The sequence below is a fragment of the Trachemys scripta genome, chromosome 14 (assembly GCF_013100865.1).
Source record: "Trachemys scripta elegans isolate TJP31775 chromosome 14, CAS_Tse_1.0, whole genome shotgun sequence".
Taxonomy (NCBI): domain Eukaryota; kingdom Metazoa; phylum Chordata; order Testudines; family Emydidae; genus Trachemys; species Trachemys scripta.
In genome coordinates, this window is record NC_048311.1 from 16,074,323 (window position 1) to 16,100,900 (window position 26,578).

Here is a 26,578-nt window from a genome sequence, read left to right on the forward strand (position 1 = left end):
TATATTATAAGGACTTAGCACTGATAACACTACGAATCATCCTGGTTTCAAAATCTTCAAGGGAGATTCCTTTTAGAAGACGTTGTAAAACTTTCACTAAAAAAAAAAATCTGGAAAATGGGTAGGAACAATAAAGGGATAAGGAATGGGAGTGACAAGGATCCTCTATCTTCCCCATTGTACTTTATTTCAAATAGAAATGAAAATAAACAACAAGAATCTTGGGTCACTCTGTAGGTTTTCACTTAGGATTTCTTTGATTGCAAAGTAATCACCAATAATAATGTGATCCACAGTCTCTCTTCCTCCCCTTCTATGATTGTTGAACTGACCAAGAGAGAAAGAGAGAGATCAAAATAAAACCATCCTTCCCCTGGAGTGTCATTTACATTATAAAAAGGATCCCCTTTTCTTTTGGTTTCAGGATGGCTTCTCAATAACTTAGACTTTCTTCCCCAGTTTTGATTCCTCTCCTCTTTTACACAATTTTCTTTTACCTTGTCTACTCTTCACTGTACCAGAAAACCACCATGATCTTCACTGAAGATTGTTCAGCCTACAAGGAAGCATGACCCTTCAAAGGCGCATTGTATATAGACAGCACTTCCATCACAGGCTGACAATGTTGTGTGATATACATAGCTGGGGGAGGGTGTGCCTGGAGATGGGGCAGTTGCTATTAAGATGTTCCAGTGCATGTTTGCCCACTTCAAGACCTGAACTGTTGTTCATTTATATTTTACATAAAGCAACTCAACAGTTTTATCCAAAACAGTTCTAGCAAGTTTGTAATGTTACACAGCATTTTATTTCTTCCCTATTACTACAGCAATATTTAAACTGTTAAGTGAAAAGCTTTGCTACCAAATTTATGATCAAGGTATAGAATTGGCTGCCATCCAGTCTTATTTAACATTACAAATTTAGGAAGATAGGATTTTAAAACATTTGTAAGTTGTTTAGATATTTAATTCATCATGAAAATAGTATATATGAAGAGCCACAATTGAGTCTTTTCTCCTTTTGCTGCTTCATTGATTATTAGTTTGCTAGGAAAAGGCAGACAGAAAACATATTACATAATAAACAAAATACCCCTCCCCTATTTAAATTTTCAGTTTGGTACAGTGAATATACTGTTCAGTTATCACCTAAATTAGACCTGTAAGAGTAGAAGGGCTGTTCGGATTCAAAGAGCTGTGCTCAGTTTGCTTCAAACTCCAAAGCAAAGCATAGAAACCACTAAGGGCTTGTCTATACTTATGCGCTAGTTTGGCGGCAGGCAATCGAACTTCTGGGTTCGATTTATCGCGTCTTGTCTGGATGCGATAAATCAAACCCAGAAGTGCTCCCCGTCGACTCCGGTAATCCTGCTCAGCGCGAGGAGTACGCGGAGTCGACGGGGGAGCCTGCCTGCCACGTCTGGACCGCGGTAAGTTCGAACTAAGGTACGTCGACTTCAGCTACGTTATTCACGTAGCTGAAGTTGCGAACCTTAGTTCGAACTGGGGGGTTAGTGTAGACCAGGCCTAAGAAATCCCAGAGATGGGGTAAAGCACTGCATTTTTAGATACTTAAAAGTGATAGACTTGTTACTCCTCAAGTTGACAAACATTTATCCCCCAGTGAGAAAGGGAGTCTGTTCCTTCACTTATCCTTACCACCAGTGCCATCCCACACCTCCAACAGAAGTAGGTATAAAACATAATATACTATCAGCTAAATTTTGTACCATGAAACTTCAGGTTCATGGGCACTTTGCTTGGCAATATGCAAACTGAACGATTCACTCCCAGAACATTTTGTAACATCAGCGTAAACAAGTTGGGACTATGTTTAAGAGAATTCCAAATTGACACATTTTGCAAGTCACACACCAATCAACTCAAACAGACTTCAAGAGCAGAGTTGTTCTTTTTAATTCGGCCCTCAATGGAACCAACATAAATGAAATGTATGAAAAACAGGAACTAAGATACTATGCTTTGTTTTAGAGTTAAATTTACAAGATATTCTTAGCAAGATTTTACATTCTAGTATTGTTCCTTAGTTTACAAATTCAGCATTGCTTAAAGTATTTCTGCTTAATATGATTCATATGAAACATGCAGAAACCATTAACTAAGTCACAAATACAGTCAGTCTTCAGAATAATGTGATCTTCTCTGGACACTAAAAATTATTTGTAAAAAGCAAAGATAGTTTTTAAAAGTTTTGATTTAATAATGTAATGACTTCTATAAAACTGTTAGGGTAAACTTTAACACTAACTCCAAAGCAGCTCCCAATTTAAACTATAGGTAGATATGTAAATCCATCTAGACCGTTCCATAAAATTAATTCAAACAATCCCCATTACTGTTTTAGATTTTTATCTCAAATTCCTCAGCATTAAATGTTTTTATTATGTTAATAACTGAAATGCAAGCTATTCAAAAGGTTTAAATATATTTAAAGAAAACAAATAATTGTTCAGAGATTCTCGTAAAAATTCCTTCTAAGAATATCCAAATAAGACAATCACTAACAGTGTAAGAAATGCTATAATGGAGACTTACAGGGGGAAAGAGTACTCTTTTCTTGGAATAAAAAAGGGAATGACATTGAATCTTCGCCCTAAATGAGGAGGTTTTGGTGTATTTTTTTAACCTGCTTTTTAATCAGTACCATTTATACCCATGTTTCCCCACTAGAAATTCCAGCTTTAGGGATTTTGTGACTAAGTTGTAAAAATTCACGTATGGTGTGAAGAGAGAGTGTGAATTTTTTCATAAGATTTCACAAAATTTGTTTACTAAATATTACAAGTCAAACGCAAGAGTACTGAAACATGAAGATTTCAAACACTAACAGCTTTTTAAAAAGGAAGTTTTCATGCCTCTTCTATTTGCTCTAGGCCACACCCTTTGTTGGCAATGTAAAAAACTACTCAAGCAGGAGAGCAGTGTTGCTTCCTATAAACAGGAAGACAAATTTTGGATCAGGGTATGGGGGTGGGGTTTTTAGTATGTGTGTTTTGTTTTAAAAAAACCCTGATTTGGGTAATTTGCCACCAGTTTCCACTTCAATTAAGTTTGGCCATTTACTGATTATGACTCATTTTTCTAAATGAAATCATCAAGAGCAGCTGCACGTTAAGTAGGGGCAACTAGCTGTTAGGGGAAATGGGGAGAAAGCATGTCCTCATGAAAAAAGAAGAACAGGAGTACTTGTGGCACCTTAGAGACTAACAAATTTATTAGAGCATAAGCTTTCGTGGACTACATCCGAAGAAGTGGGCTGTAGTCCACGAAAGCTTATGCTCTAATAAATTTGTTAGTCTCTAAGGTGCCACAAGTACTCCTGTTCTTCTTTTTGCGGATACAGACTAACACGGCTGTAACTCTGAAACATGTCCTCATGGATTCTTCTCTCAACTACCTCCACATGCTAACATGCCTTAGTGCACTGGTTTTCAAACTTCTTTTCTGGTGACCCAGCTGAAGAAAACTGTTGATGCCCGCGACCCAATGGAGCTGGGGATGTGCGGTATGGGGTGTGGGAGGGGCTCAGAACTGGTGCAGAGGGTTGGGGTGTGGGTGGGGCCAGGAATGAGGGGTTCAGGATGTGGGAGGGGGGCTCTGGGCTGGGGTGCAGGAGGGGGATCAAGGCTCTGGGGTGGGGCTGGGGATGAGGCGTTTGGGGTGCAGGAGGGGCTCAGGGCTGGGGAAGGGGGTTAGGGTACAGAAGGGGGTCAGGGCTCTGGGGTGCAGGCGGGGCTCCAGGTTTGAGGGGGGCTCAGGGCTGGGGGTAGGAGTACGGGAGGGGGTCAGAGCTCTGGGCTGGGGGTGCAGGCTCTGGGGTGAGGCCAGGGATGAGGGGTTTGGGATACAGGAAGGGGCTCTGGGTTTGAGGGGGGCTCAGGGCTGGGGCAAGGGATTGGGGCATGGGGCTGGAGTGCGGGCTTACCTCCGGCAGCTCCCGGTCAGCGGTGCAGCCACAGTGCAAAGGCAGGCTTCCCACCTGTCCTGGTACTGCAGACCGCGCTGTGCCCCAGAAGCAGCCAGCAGCAGGTTCAGCTCCCAGTCAGTGGCGCAACCAGGGTGGAGAGGCAGGCTTCCTGCCTGTCCTGGTGCTGCGGACCACGCTGCGCCTTGGAAGCGGCCAGCAGCAGGTCTGACTCCTAGGTGGAGGTCCACGCAGCTCTCACCCACAGGCACTGCCCCCCCAGCTCCCATTGGCCAGTTTCCAGCCAACGGGAGTGCGGAGCCAGTGCTCGGGCAGTGCGTGGAGCCTGGTCCTTCCCGCCCCTGCGCCTAGGAACCGAACCTGCTGATGGCTGCTTCTGGGGCGCAGCACGGTGTCAGAACAGGTAGGAACTAGCCGGGCAGCACCACCAACAGGACTTTTAATGGCCCGGTCGGCGGTGCTGACCAGAACCGCTGCAATCCAGTGCCTTACATTCCGCGACCCAGTACTGGGTCGCGACCCACAGTTTGTAAACCACTGCCTTAGTGAAACTTCCTTACAAGTTTCCATTATCTCTACTTCTTAATTGGCGAAGGTCTGAAAGTTGCAAAGTATATTCTCCCACCAATATCAGAGCATCAATGCCTCTGCAACAATCAGCTTCAAGATAGTTTGGGGGGCAAGACGTCAGGACTATTAAATTTACAGGTAGCTCTTTTTTGCATGAGGAACATTTTTCCACTTAAACATTTAAGTATTTTAGCATATGCTGTTATTGTTCACATGCTCTAACAACTATGAAAAAAACTACCACAGTGTCAGATTTGTGATGCAAAAACTTGCATGTAAATTAGGGTTCAGCACAAAAGGGGTGTCCCACTATGTCAAGATTATACTCCAGTTGCATATTTTCCTAATCTGGTCAACATAATTTTGCAGAATCTCAAGGGCAGGCACAGAAATGTGCCAGTAAAACCATACGCTACCACACTGGAGATTCAAAGTACAATCTTGCAGCTTGAGTGGGGAAGTGAGCACCTTGAAAGTCTGTAGAGATCTCAATACCACTTCTGAAATGGCTACTGACTACTTCCAGAAGGATCTGGAACTAGCTCTCTCTTCTGCCAGAGAAACAGGATGTCACTATGACACAAAGATATTGAGGGTGGCTGAGGAAGAGGAAAAAAATAAATATTCACAAACACGTTTACCTTTATCAGCTAATGCATACTTGGGAATGAATAAATTTCAAACATGAACATAGGTATTTAACATCTTTCTCTTTCAAAGGATAATTAAACCACAAACAATATATAGTGGCATCCCACATTTTCAGCCAGCACCATAATTCTTCTATTGCAGTCAGACATTTAATGCTCTTCGAGTATCAGCCATACAAAAACTGGCATTCATCAGTTGCAAGTAATACTGATGCTAGTCTACATTCTTGGAAGTGTGCTTTGCTGAATTAGAAATACATATACTGAAACTACAAATTCCCACCACAAGATCGTCTGATTCTGAAAAATGTTAAAGCCACCAAGGGGGTGGGGAAAGAAACAACCCTAAAGAAACCTAATACAGTAGCCCTGCACAGGCTGCAAGGAATAGTGAAAGAAACTGGCCTGCAGGCAGGAATGTAGGCAGCAGTTACTGTAGAAACCAAGCTCTTCACTGCTTTTCTCTAAGCAAAAGAAAGAGACAAAAGAGCTGGAAAACAGCGATCGATGGGAAGCAGCTTATAAAGCTGCTTGTCACATCTGCTGCAGCAAAACCAGACACTAATTCATTAAAACTGCTCATGTAATGCCTCTGGAATTTGAGGCTCCCCAGTCTGTGAATACAAAAGAAACTCCGCCTATGGAAATACTGCATTTTCAAGTATTTAGCATCTCTGTATACAAAAGCAGTGTGCAGTCTGGTTGTGTGGTCTCCATCAGTAAATTTCATCCTAAACTGATAAAGTTTAATTCATTTCTTTCAAAAGATACTTAATATGCCTGTACCAGACTTACAAATGGCTATTTCAGCACCTTACAAGTCATACATCACTGCACTATACCATAGCTTCTAATTAAAAACAAAAAAGTAAAATCAATTCCTATTTCTTCCTTTCATACAGTTGCATTTTAGAATGATTCTCCTATTACCACCAAATATTTAAGCCTACATTTTCAACTGTTCTGAAACACTTTTACTAAAAATAACACATTTTATAAAAAAGCTAAAGGAAGTAGACACTATATAAAATAACGGTACTATATTCCTTTACTATTGTGCGGGCCAGCCACAGATATCCAGTTCAGCATTTCCCCCCTTCAGCATATCACGGGGGTACTGCTTGGCTGCAAAGGAACATGTGGAAACACCGCACTCTAACAATATAATCATTCACTTCTAAGTAAACTGTCAGCACCAGATTTGCCTGCAAAACCCTATTAAAACCAACAAATACTTTAAAACAGAGTACTTTAGTGTTGTAGTATCCCTTACAATAAAAACAGAAGGGGGAAGTAGAGAAAGAGTGCTGTCATGAAATGTTGAGATGTGTGCATAATTATAAAAGGCATCTATGACTCACAGGTTAGAACAAAGGGGTATATGTATTACCTTACCAGATACCCATATTCTATCACAAGTTATGCCAAAATCCTCTGATCATTAAAACAGCTACCTGCAGAGGCAAGTCTGCATATATGGGACTTTACTTCTGAATCAAGAGAATGAGGTCTACTTAACACTAGGGGTTTGTCTACATTATACCCGCTACAGCGGCACACCTATGGCGCTGCATCCGTGTTGTTGTAGCACCATAGCATGTAAACAGCCGCAACAGCAACATAAGTATTTTTTCCATCACTGTATTTAATCCACCCCCAAGAGAGGCAGTAGCTAGGTCAACAGCTGGTCAACCTAATGATGTCTAATTTTTTATACTCCTCAGTGACACAGCTAGGTCAACCTAAGTTTTATGTATAGGCCAGGTCTAAGCTTCTGAGAAGCCCAGTCTCTCTATCCTTGGTAATACTGTCCATTACCTCATCTGTTAATTCATGATTACTGCAGCCCACTGAAAAAGTGAGCCAGAGGCTACAAGTACACCTCTACCCCGATATAACGCTGTCCTCAGGTGCCAAAAAAATCTTACCATGTTATAGGTGAAACCGTGTTATATCGAACTTGCTTTGATCCACCGGAGTGCGCAGCCCTGCCACCCCTCCCCGGAGCACTGCTTTACCATGTTATATCTGAATTCGTGTTATATCGGGGTAGAGGTGTAGTATTTCATATTTATCCCAACTTCAAGAAGACAAATGTTACAGAATTTTGTCAGACTCCTCTCCCAGCTGCATCCCTGTTAGGTCTACTCCACAACTGGCCATGCAGTGCAGCTTGAAGTGCTAAAGGACATCCATGGTTTTAGCTGTGCTCTGAGCTTTATGTTTTTAACATAACTGTACTGCTAATGGATGTGTTTAGATCAGTGGTTCTCAACTCGCAGGCCGCTTGCAGCCCAATTAGCCCACGTAACATCCCCAGGGACATACAAGCAGTATATATATTGTGTGGGTGCAGATGACATAACACAGAGCTGCATATGTGGCCAACAATGGGTAAACAGGTTGAGAACCACTGGTATAGATCCAAGTACAATGTATGGATTCTCACTCAGGAAACATGCCTCAAGAGAGGTCCTGAGAAGATACAACCGTAAGGATGCGTAGTCACAGTTCATAATTACAGTATGAATGACAGGCAACAGAAAAGTACAATATGGGAAAGATTAATGAAGAGGAAATGTATAGTAATCATATTACTAAATCTAACAAGACATTCATGTTATTGGAAATCTTTTTTGCACAGAAAGAATAAATACTACAGACATAGATCCTTGCATCAAGTATTCTGAAGAGCTTTCATTATCCTCATTTTACAAATGACGACACAGACATGGAGAGGTTAAGTAACTTGCCAAGAGTCAATGGGAGAGTCAAAAACAGAACCCAGTTTTCTGATGCTAACTTAAAACTTATCATTTAGAAACCAATTCTTAGAGCTCTTAGTTTAATTCTTTTATTCTAATTATACCCACGAGCTCATGAAACAGAGAGGCCCTTTGCGGCCTGTGACCCTTTGTTCTAAGCTTTTCATCTTCACATACCCATCTTCTCTCTAAGACGACAAAGTAAAGTTGTTAGAATCCAGGACCAGATATCATGTCAGGTTAATTTAAAAAACATATTGTAAGAATGTTCTACTTTATGTGACTGCTCTAACCATATGCTTGGAAAAGTTATGAGAAACTTATGCCTTGATTTCAGGAAGTCCAAGCTTCTAGAAGTGACCAATTGTGAAAAGAAGTCTTCACCCTTGTTTACAGGTTCTACGCTCAATGCTGAACAACAGAGTCTAGTTACTTTAAGACATTTTGAGAATCCTGCTTTCTTGGTCAAAGCAAATGTGAAGATGTTAATGACATGCTGTCACATCACTAAAGACGAAATAACACACCCAAAAATACCTGGGCCAGTCTAAGCACCCGCCAATAGCAGAAATCAGATTAAGAATAACATGTATAATCAAACTAAATTAAAGAGAAAAAACGAAATATATTTTTGATCTACAACCATATACTTCTACATACACACATGCTACCTTCTGTGTCACATCTGTGATGTAATAAAAACAAACATTCATTTACATTTCTATACCACCTCCTACCAGAGGATCTCAAAGCACTACAAGAATCAGCATAATGAATTAAGCCACACAACACACATGTAAGGTGGGTATTAACCCCACATTTCAGCTACAGGGAAGAGGCACAGAGCGGTTAGTGACTTGCCTGAAGTGTTATAAGTAGTATGCAGAAGCACTAAGAACTAGATTTTCCAACTCCTGGTCTTTGCTTTAACCCTATAATCATTCCCCTCCCTCCCAACCTCTCCCTGATGCCACTTTGAGGGGGAAAACTTATCTACAGTCCTGCTAGCTGAAAAATTCCTTTAAATCAGGTTAAAGAATTTCTAATGTACAAACTGACTGCACAAGAGCAGTAGAGTGTCTCAAAGCAGTTAAAAGTCATTAGATTGTAGACAGCAAGGTGAAAAAAAAATCTTGAAGTAAGTCAGAAGTTTGTAAGACCTGCACTTTCAAATCAATGGATTTATTTTCTTAGATTTGTTTCTGTGTTAGTAAACTACCTCTCCCACCAGTCCTTCCCAAAACCACAGCTGAGAGAATTTGTAGTCTCCTGCACTTCGCCCTCAGGCAAAGTGAGCATGATGGCAAAGCTACGTATCAGGTGCATGCATTCTCTTTAGGATCTGTATATACTCTGTGTTGTGGGGCTGTAGATGTTCATGTACAGCAGTTACATAGACATCTCACTACTTACGCATCTATTGGAGCTTACACAACAAATTTCTGGGAAATTGGGGAGATGACTACACGCTGAATTTGCTACTGTTTCTGCCTCTCTGAAAGAACTTCACTGCTGTAAAAAGGATGAACTAGGAATAGGAGAAATTTGTCTGGACAATGAGAGAAAGCTAACATCAGGAATGCGTTCTCAAAATATAAAAGTAAAAGTAAAAATTCAGGGCATCAGATTAAGACACAGCCATCAAACAACCTACTGCTTAAAACAGCTTTGATATTAAATTAAAATGACTAAAGAAACAGAACTTGCTTCTGTCAGGGGCAGCTAGCAATAAAGGAAAGGCTCATCAGCATTTAAAAACATCTAAAAAATTCAAGCTGACAGTATCTCTAAAAATGGAACCTTCTCCAAGACAACAAAATTAAAGTTAGTATCTCTAAGACTAGCTGATATTTTTTTTAAAAATGCAGTTATATCCTTAAAAGTAAATATATAAAATATTAGGGGGGTAGTATTACTCTTAACACAGAGATTGTTGGGCATGTAACTGAGATCCTAACCACTTGGAAGTATTAAAAATCCCAGAACACCTTTCACAAGTCCAGTCATGTTAGACTCTTGTGTCACGGCTAAATTGTAATTAAAGTATTTACATTCTGCTACCTACATTCCCCCATATCTTTTCAGCTAGCTAAGCAAGTGATACTTGGTGTGGGAAGAAGTGAGTGATATGAAACTAGAACAGCTTCAGATAGCCAAAAACAGAGCTCCTAGCTTGTCTTACACTGGAAGGTGGAGATTTAACACTGGGATTCATTTGTTGATAGTATCTTTAAATAAACTGTTGTTCAATTCCTGTCGCAAATGACTGAACACAATTCACCATTAACTGTGTTCTGCTTCAGAGGCAGATGCATTTCAGTAGGTGGGTAGCAAGGTATACAGTGTTCAGAGCGATCCTCCAGGATGAAAGGTTCTATATGAAATCATATTCAAAGATAATATTTAGTCCAGTCAGACATGATGAATCCCCAACAGACATTTTTGCTTTAAGTCATACATTTTGTGCTCTTTTAGGAGCAGTTTCTTTTGGTTTTATTGCAGGATTGCCTGCAAAAAAAAATTGATCCTGTGATTTAGCTTTGCTGATCCATTACATTCCCTTAAAAGCCAATGGAGAACAGCTTTCCACACTAGAAGCACTGAATTTCTACTGTCTCCCCTAAGGCATTTTGGAGGATCAGAAGAATCTCTGAATTTTAACCTGAAGGTGTGAGGATTTCCACTATTTTTAATCAATTTCCTTTAAATTCTTGTCCCTCTTTAGCAGATGCTAGACCTAATCCAAGATTGGAATTCCATTAAACCAGAGTTTAAAATTACAGGGTAAATGACAATTAGTCCTGTACTATTTAAAAGTTTCCACAACAGCAACTAACCCTGTAGCACAGAATCCCCCCTTCCCTTCTGAGGAAACCAAGTTGGTCTAGCTATTTAAGTTGGTAAAATACTTTGGGATCCTTTTAGACAAGAAACACTACAAAAATGCAAGATACAAAGTCTGCAGCAGGAAGGGCATCATAGCACCACTAGACCAAAAGGGAAAATTTTTGCTCACTTACTCCAACAATTAAGTTGCCTGAGGTGAGCAAAAATTTGCAAATCTGCTCTAAATGTATTAGAGCTTGCTATAAAAAAAACCCAGCAAAGTTTGCTCAGTCCAGCTTCCCCAGCATATCAACTGGACTTCATTTTTCACTGAATGGGATTGTCAAAATGACATGTAAACCACTTGTTATCTTGAATTCTCAAAGTTTTCATATATTGTGAAATATCTTTTTCCTAACCTTTCACAGCTGACACCTGATGGATTTTAACCTTTTAAGAAAAAACTGAAAATGTAATACCATTATTTAATTTTTTCCACGCACAAATACTGGATAATATAAAAGTAACAGTTCATATTACTTTGTAGTACAAACGGTGAAATCAAAAATAGATTTGCCTATTTTAAAAAAAAGTCACCATTCATATGTTCTTTTCAAAATTCAACCGCAGAATTTACCTTTATGTCAAAACAGAGGAGCATTAAAATGGAAGCATTTTAATTATACTTTTAAAAAGGTTTGTGCATATATTTCACTACCACTTAAACCAGAATTCCAGTCATTCTTTACAATATGCCCCACAACCACCGTATTAATATAGTGTCATCTTTACACTCAGACATGAAGATGGTCAATGTCTGAATATTTAGAAAGCTTGAATTAGGTTTCAGCCAGATGCCATGGAGATGAGAAAACTTACACCTTAGCAATAAAAACTTCAGTTACTTAAAGCTTCCTAATTTCCAAGCACCTGCTACTGTTCACTGATGACAAAAACTTTTTATCCTGAAGACATTCCAGGAAAACAAAAACGAACAAAACCCTTACAATTGCTAAAGTAGGTGCCATTGAAAACTAGATATTTACCACATTATTTATGGCAGTTCTGTTTAAGCATATCACAATACAGTGGCAAAGGTAAATGCTACCAACCAATAAGTATCCATTTTACCCAGCTTTCCTCATTTTTAAACTTATACTTCACAATGTATTTATACATTGAGATGATCTCAGTTAATATTGGTACCTGGAACAGTGAAAGACAATATACTATTTCTAGACTTTACAAGAACTAGTACCAATAGAAAGTGTGGGGGGGGGGGGGGGGAAGCTAGGGGGGAGAAGAGGAAGAAAATAAAAAAAAAATAATGGTATGTACATTTGTTGGGGGGCACTTGTGTGGCTTTATCCAGTATTACGCTATTCTCTATGACCATATATATCCTTTCCAGCATTTAGAGAAAGTGGTAAAGGTTTTGAAATCAAATGGGAGCTGAAAAGGAAGACTACAGACACATGGACTACTTAAAGACTAACTGTAAAGACAATTAACATCTGTAACAGTATGTAAAACTTCAAACTTTTCCCATATATAACAAACTTGCCATAAAACAAGAACTTATTTTTCATTATTTTCTATAGGAGTCAAAAAGTTTTAATTGATATTTTAAAACTAATTTTCCCTTCATTATCATCAGGAATCACAATCACTAAGCTTAGAACACTAATTAGCTCAGTTACAAAATTGTATTTTAAAGCTAATTTGCACTCTCATGAGATAATTCCAACAATTTTAGAAAAAAAGTCATTGACTTTCACCTTTATTTAAGGGTTAGGAAGGCAGTAAGGGAAGAGACCACCAGATGATGCAGAAGACTGGCAATATGATATGAAGCCCTTCAGCTTTAGATCACCTATTCAAATCTACCACAGTTTAGTAGTGACAAAAAATCCTTATCTACTAGCATTTTTGTTGGCCTATATGAAATCAGTTGTGTCAATCTAATTCTTAGTGGATCAGAATCCCCACTAGAAAGCTACCAAACAATTTCATAGAACGTCTCAGCAAAGAGCACAGACTTTCTGACTAACAAGGTTATTGCCGAATCTAAGTGTGAGAGGGGCCCCAGGCATAGCAGCACTTTGGAAGCTAAGGGAAATGCTACACTGCCTTGGAAAGGGCAGGATTGTACATCATGTTTGCTCCTTGTCTCACTCACCATTTTCTCATGGAATGGGATACAGACCCTGAAGGGAAGCTATTTCTCCCAAGACTGAACAGAGATTTCCTGATTTCAGAGCATCATCTTCAGATAGTTGCAGGACTGTGTGACTGTGGACTTTGACAACTCCTCACAGAAGCAGTATCATCACTTCACTGCCCCCCGCCTCCAGGCCAGGAATCAGGAGTTTGGTGACTGGGACTACGAACAAGATGCCTCCCCCTAAACAAGTGCAGTGGGCTTGTTAATTACTTCCCAACTGGTAAGCCACAGAACTGCAATACTTAAACGCACTGCCACTCTAAAGTATTATCTGAAACATCAAAGACTAGAGCTTCCTCACAGTCTTTTCTCATGAATACCTTTCATGCCATGTCTACACATCTTAGTGATTGATCTAGGTTTATCAAGCATCTCCGTCTCCCCACAATGAAGTTCCTTCCCCAAGCTGCCATGGCTATAGCAGCTTGTGTGTCTTTCACACAAGACCACGAAAGGAATTAAGGGTCTGATTCTCATTTATTTTAAGACTACTTTACAGCACTCTGGCAGTGTACAATGGTTAAATGTCATTTACATCAATTTTACACCCCCCTTATGCTGCCAGAGTGGGGGAAAGTAGCCTTAACGTAAATACTATCAGGCCCTCAAAGTTCAAGGTACCAACGGTTGCCATAAAGCACTACTGAAGACAGGCAGGGACTGTGGTAGTAGTAGTATGAAACAGGTGGCACTCTTGCTTTTGAAATGTGCTGCTGTTGGTTGTCCTCAGCAGCGATTCCCTAGTGTGTAGGCCACTTTCATTACAAAGTTCATTGCAAAAAGCTAAACAGTAGAGCCCTGAAAATCCGTGGATATCCACTTCATATCTGTGGACCATTTTTGCAGATAGTGGATTGGATGCAGATACAACCACGCAGTGCTCTGCTCACTGGCTGCGCCTGACCACTGTGTCTGGCTCAGGCAACCCGGGCGGAGCAGTTTGCTAGGGGCCAGCAGCTGGGGCTAGGCGACAGGTTTGAGTCAGGGCTGTCCAGCACCTGCTCGCTGCGCCGCTTCCTGTCCAGCAGCTCAGGCCCCTTGGGCAGTGCTAGCATCCCCACCATGGCCCGACCTGGCAGCACTGGCCGCGCTCCCAGACCCGGCCCACTGGCTCCTGAGTGATAGGGCCTGCCCCTGGCCATGGTGATTGGAATGGGCGGGGCCCCACCGCCCCACCCCACTATGATGCAATACGCACTGCTGCTTCTGTGTTACCGTTACTCGCAAGCCCTGGGAGCAGTATGTAATGAGACGTCCCTCCCCCACAACCACCTCCTCCGCGACACCCCTTCTCCTTGAGACCCAGCCACTGAGCTGCCCCTTACCCCCAGTCCTCACCCTCGTGCGGCCTCTTCCCTGCAAGACCCTGCCCCCCCCCACTTGCTCCCTTCTTCCCCTCCGTAGCTAGCCCTTGTGAGACTGTTTGCTGGTGCAGGTGTGGATGCAGATACAAATAAAAGACGGCTAGCAGATTGCGGGTCGATCTTAGCAGATGCAGATACACATTTTTGTATCTGCACAGGGCTCTACTAAACAGAGTCAAACAGCAAAGCTTAGAAAAGACAATAAGGGTGACTCTTTGCACTGGAAATGATTGGTGAACCTGAAGTTCAAAAGGATGACTGTACCACCTAAATATTTTTAAAATATGCTGCCAATTTCTGAATCACTTATGTTGTAAATGAAAAAAACAGAATTAAAAACATTTTATAAAAGTAATATAGTAAAGTACTTCAAGGAGACCCATTTTAATTATGATAAAATTCCATTCTCCTTTAGTGGTTAATAGTACGGATCCCCCTCAGTTATAAATATTTCCACTGCTTGAACCTTCCATCTATTTTCTCCTTTCATAATGTTACACAGATATCAGGGACTACTCTTGAAGTTTTAATATTTCTTCTCCTATGTAAGCAGCTAACTTATGTAAGAAGAGAAACCCATAAATTCCCTGTTAAAACAAACAAGAGGAAGAGAGTTTATGAACAGAACTATTAAAAACTTAAAGGAATGAACTACTGCAGCAACACATAATACTAGGAGCAAAAATGTATCTCCTTCAGAGTTTACCATACACAATTCAACGAGTAACATGCACTACCTTAGCTGACAGCAAAATTCAACAGAATTGTATGTATTACAGCAGTACCTGGAAGCCTCCATGTGCTAGGCACTGTATGGAGACAATGAGAGAGAGAGTCTTTACCCTGAAGAAGCTTACAACCTAAACAGGGAATACAAAGGATGGGAGAAAGAAAATATTCCTATTTCACAGACAAGGAACTGAGGTAGAGACATTAAATACTTTGCTGGAGGTCACATAGGAAGTATGTGGCAGCCCAAATGAGACATACATGTCACTCAGCAGATGAATATATACTAATTTTGTTTGGCTTGCCTGTTATTCCACAGTACCCCAAACAATGGCTTTGCGTGGCATGGATTCATTTGAGGGAGTTCTGTCAAATATTACGTGTGGCGGCAGTTAAACTAATTCCTACAACTGCTAGATTCGATTATATAAAATGGCTATTATAGTATCTATTGATCTCTGAGGCGACTGCCTGCATAGATCCAGGAAGGGTGCATGAGCTATGAACTTTTGAAGAGTAGTGATCTCTGGCTGGGCACACGCCCTCCCTTTGTCCTCATGCCCCCAAACAGGACAATATAAAAGGTGGCACAGACCAACCGTCAATCAGTTCTCTTCTAACACAGTACAACTCCAAAATACAGAAAGAGTGTGTGCAATATGGGTACAACCGATTTCTGCAGCAATCAACTTTGTTCTTCAATATACATAACCAATTCAATCTGAGGCTGCCAGCAAGGGTCCTTGCCAGTTGGTGCCAACAGTGATATGAACATATGCCCACTGCAAATAGACAGAGATCACCAACTAGCCACCAGATAGTAACTTTTGATCATTTGGGCCCGTTCTGGATTCAGAACCGATGGAAGGATCTATTACGAATTCCCCCACATGACGGTATTTGAGTTTCACTTCTCTGCAATTTTACACCTTTCTTGGGGGGGGGGGGCGCGCAGGGGGCTACCTTTCCTATATAGATGTTTGTGATGTTATTGTAGCTATGTTAGTCCCATAAGATCACAAGAATGGCCATACCGGGTCAGACTAATGGTCTATCTGGCCCAGTATCCTGTCTGCTGACAATGGCCAGTGTTAGATGCATCAGAGGGAATGAACAGAATAGGGCAATTACCAAGCGATCCATCCCCCCGTCATCCAGTCACAGTTTCACAGGCTGACTGTGAGTTGTATGAAGAAGTACTTCCTTTTGTTTTAAACCTGCTGCCTATTAATTTCATTAGGTGACCCCTGGTTCGTGTGATGTGTGAAGGGGTAAACAACATTTCCCTATTCGCATTCTCCACACCATTCATGATTTTATAGACCTCTTATCTCCCCCTTAGTCATCTCTTTCTAAACTGAACAGTCCCAATCTTTTCAACCTATCCTCATATGGAAGCTGTTCCATACCCCTAATCATTTTTGTTGCCCTTCTCTGTAGTTTTTCCAATTCTAATATCTTGAGATGGGCTGACTAGAACTGCACACAGTATTCAAGGTGTGGATGTACTCTGGATTTATACAGCGGCATTATGATATTTTCTATAATATCTATCCCTTTCCCAATGGTTCCTAACATTCTGTTGGCTTTTTTGACTGTTGCTCCACACTGAGCAAATGATTTCAGAGAACTATCTATGCTCTGGTACCAGGATACGAGAGAGATAAGGGTGAAGTAATATATTTTATTGGACCAACTTCTGCTGGTGGAGGAGACAAGCTTTCAAGCTTCACAGAGGTCCATTTAGCATGTCTTCAAGCTGGCTAGTCTAACAACTTATATTTCAGTACTATTATATTACTCATGCCATCATAGTATTTGAGAACCTCCCAAGTATTTAAAAATAAAAGCCACTCACAGGGAATAGACTTATTAGCCCCCAGTCTTTGCTCCTTATTAGCGCTCTTCAGTATAGCCCCAATCCTACAATTGTTCCTGTATAGTCAGGATCAGGGTCTAAATCTCCCTACAGGCTTACATACATTCTCCTCCGTAACACTTCCACAGAAAGTTTGAGCAGACAGCTCCTACAAAGACTAATAATAAGTAGGACAAAAGTGCATTAGTATTAACACATCCAATAGCCAATGGTTCCTTAATCAGAGCCCAGGGACCTCTAAGTTGAAATGCAATGTCACTGTAACAGCAGCAACCCAACCCCCAGGGTATTTACCTATATTTATCTGGAAATAATTAGCCCTGCACTACTCAATCTTCCAGTGTATGAAATCCAACTGGAACAAGAAGCTAAATCCAGTATCAGAACCAGACTAACAACAACTATTTAAAAAAAGTTTTAAATCTAATAGAACATCTCTGAAATAGGGTAGACTTAAAACGAATACTAGAAGAGTTTTCTACATTAGTTACACATCTGGAATCAGTCACAGTAAATATTACTTGTAGAACAGTTTATTATTAGAATTTTTTTTATTACATTAATTCCTCAAGAGCAGAGACTAAAGCAAATGATTTCAACAGTTATTCCTTCACTTCCATAACTGCAGTTTTTTGCTATACTTTAATAGTAACTTTAGAAATTCCAAAATGTACTACTACGTGCAATTGTCAATTTTGGTTAAACTGCCAAAGATGATCATGATGAAATACTTTCTTCCTTGATTTGCTCTCCTCAGCCTCCAATCTGTCCCTCAGCTTGATACCTTAAATAGTCAAACCACGTTCTCTCTCATCTCACTACTTTTCTTCTCTATTATACACACTTTTTAGATTGTAAGCACCTCAGGGCAGGGACTGGTTTTGTTTCATAAACCTCACGTACAATACAGCATATTGTGTATACCAACAACAGACCATCCTCTCTGTGTAGATAGGGTAGAACACTATCCCTCTTGGTCCCTGTCAAAGCTGCTCCTAAGAAGGCCAGAGGGATTGCTAGAGATAATGCTCCCATACTCAAACAAAACCACATTTTCTTTGATTATACTTTTACACTTCCCTTTGGGAGCTGAGTCAGCTGCATCAGCATGTGTGTTTTTGTGAGAAACAGACTTCTGCAACAACCATTATTTTTATAAAGGCTGATGTCTTGCTCCATGGAAAGCGAAGCAAACACTAACAGCAGTGATAGCTAGCATCAGCAGAGTATATAAGGAACAACTTCTACTAGTTCTTTCTTTAGAGGGTTTAAAGTACATCCATTTTGGCGGTAACTCAAGATAATATTTAATTCTCTCAAAAAAGATTCCTGGTTACTTATTACTGCCACTCAGTCCTCTCAAGATCAGCTTTATTTATAGTCCAGTAGTAAGCTGGGGCTAGTGATCACTTCCAGCCTCACCAATCTTCTAACCTCAGAAAAACAACACTGTTATAAGCAGGACTGTCCTACTGAGACAGAAACTAAACATACTCATGGACAAGGTGGTGTATATGAGGGTTGGGTTTGACTCTTCCTAGTGGCAGCAAAGACTAAAACCATTCCAAATTGTCTGAGATTGGGGCTAGTAATTCCAAAGGGTTTACTGGGAAAACTGGAGAGCTGTGTGTTAAAGGCACTGGAAAGGGAATTGGGGGAATCGGGGTTCTACCCTAATCTGGGCCAGTCTTCCTGTGTGATCTCAGGCAAGTCATTTAGCCTCTCACTACCTCAACTTCCCCATCAGAAAAGGGATAATAATAGTTCCCTACCTCATAGATAGTGAGGCCAAATTAATTAACATATGTGAAAAGATATTACAATGATCACAGATGAGCCTAAAACTGAGAAAACTCTACAAATATAAAGCAACAGAAAGTCCTGTGGCACCTTTAAGACTAACAGATGTATTGGAGCATAAGCTTTCATGGGTGAATGCCCACTTCGTTGCATGCCACAGGACTCTCTGTTGCTTTTTACAGATTCAGAGTAACACAGCTACCCCTCTGATACTCTACAAATATAATTATTCATCTTCTGTGATTCTGTCATCAGAGATCTAAAATACTCATGCCCATCTCCACCAGCTGATGCTCATTCTGTACAGACCCCACACCCAATCAAGCAAGGAAGGACTTCCTTGAAGTGGGAAGAGTACCTCGCTTGATCTAAAGAAACTGCCAGTTCCCAACCATAGAGGCAGAAAGCTTTAACAGGAGCTTATTACGGGACAGGATATAAAGAGGAAACCGTACTAGGCTGAGAAATGTAACCTCCCTCCATCATGTCCAAGGAAGGATTTGATAAAGGAAAGCCTGGAACCAACAGGGACAACCTGAAACTTCTGGGGAGGAGCTACACAGCCCAACATCGTGATGACTCAGAGAAAGTGGACTTTACTGAAGAATGAAGCCAGTCGGAGACTATTTGGAAGTAATTTTCCCTGCCTCTGGAAACAAAGGTGAGTGTCTGCCTGGGCCCTGATAAAAGCAGAGACTGTGTATTGGGAACTTGGTCCCTGTTCCTGAGAGTGAGGGATTGCATTTAAGGGGGCAGTTTTATTTTAGTTTCTTTAAGAACAGGTAACTGGTAAATCCTTTAATAAAGGCCCTATTTCATATTCCAAGCCAAGGCTAGTAAGTAATAGGATACAGCAAACATATTGGGTCACTGTTGCTGAAACTCTTAATGGAGTGTCTGAAGAGAGTCCTGCATTGCCACCAGACATACAGGGCCAGTACCATCTCTGTAGCGTATGGCTGGCTGAATCATGCCACCATCTAACTGCTATTCCAACCTGCAAAAATTCCTGTTGAGAAGAAAAAGGCTCATCCAGCAAGCATGCTTGATCAAAATATAGTTTCAATAACATTTAAATATGCTGTTTCCTGGAAGATAGCAACGTTATTACTGAAAAATTGGACATTCACAGCTTTCAATATGGAAACGGAGACAATTTGTCAAACCCAAACAGTTTTCTCTAAACATTTTGGGTTTGACAAATCAGCACTTTCTGACTAAACTGTTTCTTGACCAGCTCTATTCACTGCACACTTTGACACTGTGTTTGAATAATTCTGGGACATGCTGGGAATATGAATTGGTTGCATTTCTCAATCTTATGAACAGGCCAATACCAGCAACACTTTTTAAAAGCAGAAAGGTCTACACTTCAATTTTTAAGAGAACAAACAACTGAAGCTCTTCTGTGGTTTTTACCTACTGCATCTCTTTCCTGTATGTTGCCAATGTGCTTGTTATTTGATCATTTCAACTGACAAATGCACTGTGGTTTTCAGGTCCAAAATCTGTTTGTTGGGATTATCAATATCTAGAAACCTGAATGAATAACTACAACTGAAAAGTCTACCCTAAACTCAAAACTCATTTCTGCCTTCATTTCAAAACACATACTCATATTGAAATGGTAACTATTTTAAACCATAGTATTTACTCTTGATCTAGGTGATGTGGCTGCAAACTTGCTGTAAGGAAAAGGCAGTAAACTAGCACTCCATGACATCATTTTAAGTCAGACTGTATGACTGTGGGTTCCATAATTCAGGTCATTTTAATAAAAATTAGCTAAGATTATATTACAAACTCTTCAAGACCAATACTGTTTCTTTATATGTATTTGTACAGCATAGAACACAATCGGATCAACATTTTGCCTAGGGCCTCTTGAGAGCTTCCATAAAGTTATATTAATTTTATATATTTAAAAAAAGAAGCAGAAAAGGGAGATGGAAATGCTTGCACCATCAATCCTTTCTAGTTGAACAAAAAAGCATCCCGGGTCCATGCTTTTTGCAACCAGAATCTGCTGCAGTTGGTGACTGGCCCCAAGACAAAAAAAAAGAGGTGAATTGATGGCTGTGGAAGTTGGGAGATCATCCATGGGACAGTTTCACAGGATAGTGTCCCCCGATGGACCCAATCAGTCAGCCCAGAACATTCACACATCATAAGAGACAGATTGCTTCCTTCAAGAGGGCATTACTCTTGATGCACTTGGGGTATTTCATGCTGGCTACCAGTGCTCTGTGTACTTATGCTGACATGCTGTGGAGGCAGCAAACTGCATTTAGACAGATTTTTCCCAACTAATTTACATTAAACTCCTGCTGACTTTATTTGCCAGCTTGAAAGTCCAAAATCCTTTCATAGTGGCTATAGAAATGAAAGATGCTGGCTGATGCAATTTGAGCTCCCTCTAAACCAAAGATTTTTCCTAACTGCTTCATCCATTTTCCTGTCTGAAAGATCCTTGAGAGTGACACTACTCTCGCTCACAAGGCAGTGAAATGATGCAGTCGACCTTAGGGTCTGCTAACCAGGTGTCTTTCAAGGACAAATCCCACTATAAAGCTTCTAAAATTTCAAATCTGCTTCAGAAGTGGCAGTCTGATTCTACCATTTGCACAGAGGGGTGTGGAAGAGGAATTTTCTCTTATTTTTCTTCCCTTCCTCACCCATGTAGAAGATAAGCAGTGTCAATTCTTCCTGCATTTTTTTTATTTTTTGTCCTTCAAGTGGTCCTTAAGACCCAGTTATTCAAGACACCAAACAGGAATTCAGATGACAAAAAGATAGGCAAGCACATGTCATCTAGATCCAAACCACTTCAGCATCTTCAGGTATTTCCTGATGAAAGTCAATGGATGTGTGTGGCTCCTGCACCAACCAAGCAGAAATGGGTAAGGGGAGAATCCTAAAGGACTTCCAGAAGTTTTTTCCAGGTGGAGGACATGGATCCTTTCAGGAGGAAAGTAAGCAGGTGGCATAAACCTTATTCAGTTGCCTGCTCCATAAGCAGAAAGTCTCCCTTCTGTGATAAATGAGTGTTCTGAAATAGAAACCAGGGCCACCCACCTCCTTTGCATCCTACTTCCTCAACAACTCCTGTAGGTTGTCATTTTCCTCCAGTCTTCAGTATGCTCAAGCACTATCTGCACTGGGGACACAGGAGAGGTACAGGCCTTGGAGCATACCAAGATAACATGTTGCCATCATCTTGATGCAAAGCCTGCATTTGAGCTAGATCTGCAATGCTTTGGAGCACAAGGTACAAACAGGCCCTACAACAAAGGGCAGTCAGTGGTGGGGAGTTGCAATCAGGGTACCTGTGCCTTTTCTTCCAGTGATCTTCTCCATGTATTTAGATTTAGGCCAAGATGCAGGAAAATTCTCAGCCAAAGCCAGGAAGCAGCTGAGGAGCTGACTTTTGGGACAGACAAAGGAGGAACAGTCACAAAATGTTCTTCTGACTGAATGCCATAGGTAAGGAGGAACACACCCAGGATCTATGCTCCTTGCATTTCCTTTTTGAACTATTTTAATAGTTTAAACAAATATTTATAACCCCCATCACATTGAGAAGCTCTCCAAGTGCTCTCATGACTTTGCACTCTGTTTTTCTCTTGCATGGCCAACGTGCCTTCAGTGGCTACTCTATTTTCCCTTTTCCTTTGGTGCCTCTGCAGCCTATCAGCAGCATCTCCTTTCGTCTCACCACACTTGCCTTATGGGTGAACTTACCTGCTCTTATGGCTGCAGTTACCACCTTTATGACTGATGAGACTCCAGATCCTCCTCAATAATGATATTTCTTCAAATTAAATGCCAAAAACCAGAAGCCTCTTTACTCTCCTATAGGCTGACAACCGCACATGAGTCACTCAAGCTCTCATCATCTTCAACTTCTTCCCCCATCTTTACCTCTTATCAAATATTGCTACATCTCCCTCTTGAACATTTCCAAAAATCCACCATTTCCACTCCATCCCCAATGTAAAAATATTGGGCTATGTTTTTATCTTTATCATATAACTACAGTAACCTCCTCTCTCCCCTCTCCAATCCACACACACTAACCATGAGGCTAAAATCAACTTCCTTGTCTGATGCTTTTGTTATAATATTCCCACTTGCTCAAATTCCCCCGGCTGCTTATCAACTCATTCCAAATCAAGTTTAAACTCCTCATCCTTACATTCAGGCTCTGCATGAGGATGTTCACTCTGAGCTGTCCTTATTTCTCACTACTTCCCTTTTCATAGTCTGTGCTCTATTAACTCCTTCTGCCTCTTCCCTCTCACATGTGACTTTTTCCATACAGGCCTCTACACGTTAACACCTCCCGCCCCTTGTGTTCCAAGCTTCCTAGATCTCCTCCTCCAAGCACTTCCTACAAAAATCACTATTGCTTCATCCTTCACCATTCCTACACCCAAACACATTAACTTTTATTTACAAAATTAAAAGAAATGTAACACCTGGAACCAACATATTTGTGCAAGTCCAAATTATCTGATTTGTGTGCCATATGCCTCTTTTGTCTGATTTATACTGAAAATTTATTGGGGCAAGAGTTTTATCCATAAAGCACCCCCATATTACCATATAAAATGACAAATTATGTTTCTCACTCATAGGCTTTATTTAGCACACCCATTTTTAGTTCTTTAAAAAAAAAAAAAAAAAAGCTGACTAAGTGCTTGTAGCTCCACAGCCATATAGGATTTTTAGCTTCAGCTTGGTACAGTAACATTTTATAACATTGTGATCCATAGCCTTAAAGTATCAAAATTCCAGGTCCACGTTTTTGCAGAAATATTTGTGCTTAAATAGCAATTTCACTTATTTTTTTTCGCGCTGTAGTAGTTTTGGATTCTTAATCCAATTACATATTCTAACATTTTAAATCAAATACTCTATTCCCGCTCTCAGACACACAAATATATTTTTCTTCTGACCTGAACAAGCACAGGAAGTGATTTATGATTCTGTAAACATTGGTATTCTAAATAAAAATGATTAGCATGTACATAGCAGTTTACATGCTCAAAGTACTGAACATTCACCCCCCTCTCCCCGAACACCCTTTTGTGGTAAGTCGTTATCCATATTTTACAGATGAGAGAAAAAGGACAAAAAGGTTAAACAAATTGCCCACTGTCGCAAACAAGAAGTCAGTAGCAGAGCTAGGATTAGAATTCCTAACCCTGTGCTCATACCTCCAGATCATAATGCCTTCTCTTTTTAATTTTCTTATTTACTTTTAGAAAATCCAAATTTAATTTACATTAAATGTGTAAAAAGAAATAACCTTCTCCAGTCTGTTCACGTAGTGACCTGACTTACTACTAGTATCAGGACTAACAGAAAGGTTTTGGCCTTACCAGCTATATTTCAGTTCAAGAATTTGCACAGGAGTTGATGTATTTTTATACTGTTAATAAGCAACTGATCTTTGACATTTATTGGTGTAAGCCAAATTACATGATTAAAAAAATGTATAAATTACCAAATTTGTTTAATTATTCATGAAGACATATCTAACCTTATTTCCCATCCCTCAAAGAAACCTAAACTGTGGAACAAACCATACTTGACAGTGCTTCTTTAAGAAGCTTATATACAATTTCCAGTATTGTAGCAAAAAGTACAAAATAGAAGCACATTTAAAAGCTGTGATACAAATAACACAAGCAAATGAGAAGAGTCTTAGAAGATCTTAACTGTTCGAGCTGAAGGAAATTTTTGAACCTGTCTACTACCTTGAAATGTGAGGTGCTACAAAAATCATTATTTCATGTACTTTGCTTTGGTGATCTGCTGGGGTTCCCAGAAATGTGAGGCACTGTGTTACCCCTCTCAGCCTCAGCAAGTGAGAGCTTTGGGGCAGCTAAGCAATGTGTCACCTTCCTGACACACCAGCTTGTCTGCCTTGCCAACAAACTCTTCAAGACTCTGCAAGTCCAAACCTTGCCTAGAAGATAACAATCAGTGAACTCCAATTCTCAAGTTCCTCAGAGACGCTTTTCTCTGTAGTGTTCAGCCCCTCCTTACTGTAGCACCCACTAAACCTTAACAAGTGTGCTGTTCCTTTAAAGAGACAGTACATAGATTATTAAGTGGAGTTGCCAAACCCTCCACTTAAATCAAAGCAGAGTTAGTTTATAGTAAAAGTAAAACAAGTTTGTTAACAAAAGGTCATAGGTTTAAGTGACATCAACTAAAAAAAATAAGGATAGAAATTATTACAAACAAAAGTAAAAATACACCTCTGAGTTTATGTCTACACTATCCCTTATGTCAGTCTAATGTAAGTCACTCAGGGGTGTGAATAAGCCATCCCCTGAGCTACGTAAGTTACAACTATTAAAGCGGCCATGTGGACAGCTCTGTCAGTGGGAGAGGTTCTCCCGCCAACTTAGCTACCACCGCTCATTGGGGATGGATTAATTAAGTCAACGGGCAAGCTCTCTTCTGTCAGCTTAGGGCGGTTAAATTAGAGAGCTTACAGCGGTGCAGTTGAAGCTATCTACTGTAGCCATAGCCTGAGACTAAATCAAAACTTAAACTCGAATCTTTTGTTCAAATAAGTTTTTTTCGTGACAATCCTTTCAGCATGGCCGGCCTGCTCTTTAGCCATAACCCCAACACACAGAGCTCAAAGTGTTTGGTTTATTTGACAACTCAGGTAAAGGGTAACTATAGGGTTCTTTCCCGTTCTTCTTCTAGTCCAGTAAACCTTTGAAATACATAAATTTCTCTCTCTTGCTGTGGTGTAGATACTATACTACCTTCGCCCCCACTTCTTAGCTTGATATCTTTGTTTACCTTATATGTAAATATACCTTCACTGTCTCTGCCTGATACCCACGCTGAGAAACAAATACACATTCCTTTGTCTAGGGCAGACTCGTCTTATGCACTGCTTGCCAAACACATTTGAAGGATTTAATTTCAGCACACATTTATGACTTTTTGTACGCAACCCATACATATATCATGCAATGATTTCCGAGACCAGCATATTACAGTTTGTACATGATACCTTATACGACACCTGTTAGACACAGATTGTGACAACAGTGTGTTAGGTATAGTGAGTATGTCAGGCCTTTCAAGAGTTGCTGACAGAATAGTGAACCACCAATGGGCCTGTGTCACACCCACCCATCAAAGCCATAAAACCCCAATCATTCCAAAACAGTAATGAAATTTCAACTAAGGAATATGACATTCATTTCCAATACCATCCAACAAGGAATAGTTGCAGAATTAACAAATTTACTCCCCCCCCCCCCCCCCAGCTATAACTAGGTTAAAAAACTCCTCAAAGGCAGATCACAGGAAACAACGGTCATTTCAACTCTGTATAGTCAAAATAAGCGAGGCAGTTGATAAAGCCATCACCGTCTCAAAAACTCAGTCTGAACTTTCATGGGAGATGTCAGCTAGTTATTACTTAGTCCGCTATAAACTTATTAGATGTAGTAGAAGAGATGACCTCAGATTACTGCATGACCTAAAGGTTGAAGCTTTTTTCAAAATATAAGCCCTTTGATTTTCTAATATTTATACACTTTTAGACAAGAAAGTTAGGATTAGGATTTCTTGAAGACATTCTTGTATTTTTCAATAAATGTAGCAGAGGCACAAGACAACTGGATTTCATACTTTGACTGGTTTAGTACTGGTATTGATATGAAGAAAAAATATTTGTATTGTGCACTACACAATTACCACTTCCCAGAAGTAAAAGACAGATCCCTACAATGTGATATTACTTCACAGGAGAGGACAATTTTCTAAAATTCAACCTTGATTCA

General features: G+C 40.3%; 1 protein-coding gene across 2 annotated transcripts in view; it reads right to left on the reverse strand.

The window, feature by feature from the left end:
- The window catches only part of FOXK2 (forkhead box K2), a 59,471-nt gene that overhangs the window by 25,251 nt on the left and 7,642 nt on the right, over positions 1 to 26,578 (reverse strand). Inside the window, exon 1 of one of the 2 annotated variants that reach the window (XM_034789907.1) lies at positions 8,042 to 8,115. The exons of the other annotated variant lie outside the window; for it this stretch is intronic. Coding sequence (XP_034645798.1) covers positions 8,042 to 8,100 — 59 coding nt within the window. The 5' untranslated portion in view covers positions 8,101 to 8,115. Of the gene's footprint in view, positions 1 to 8,041; positions 8,116 to 26,578 lie in introns of those variants that run through there. 2 annotated transcript variants of the gene reach the window in all.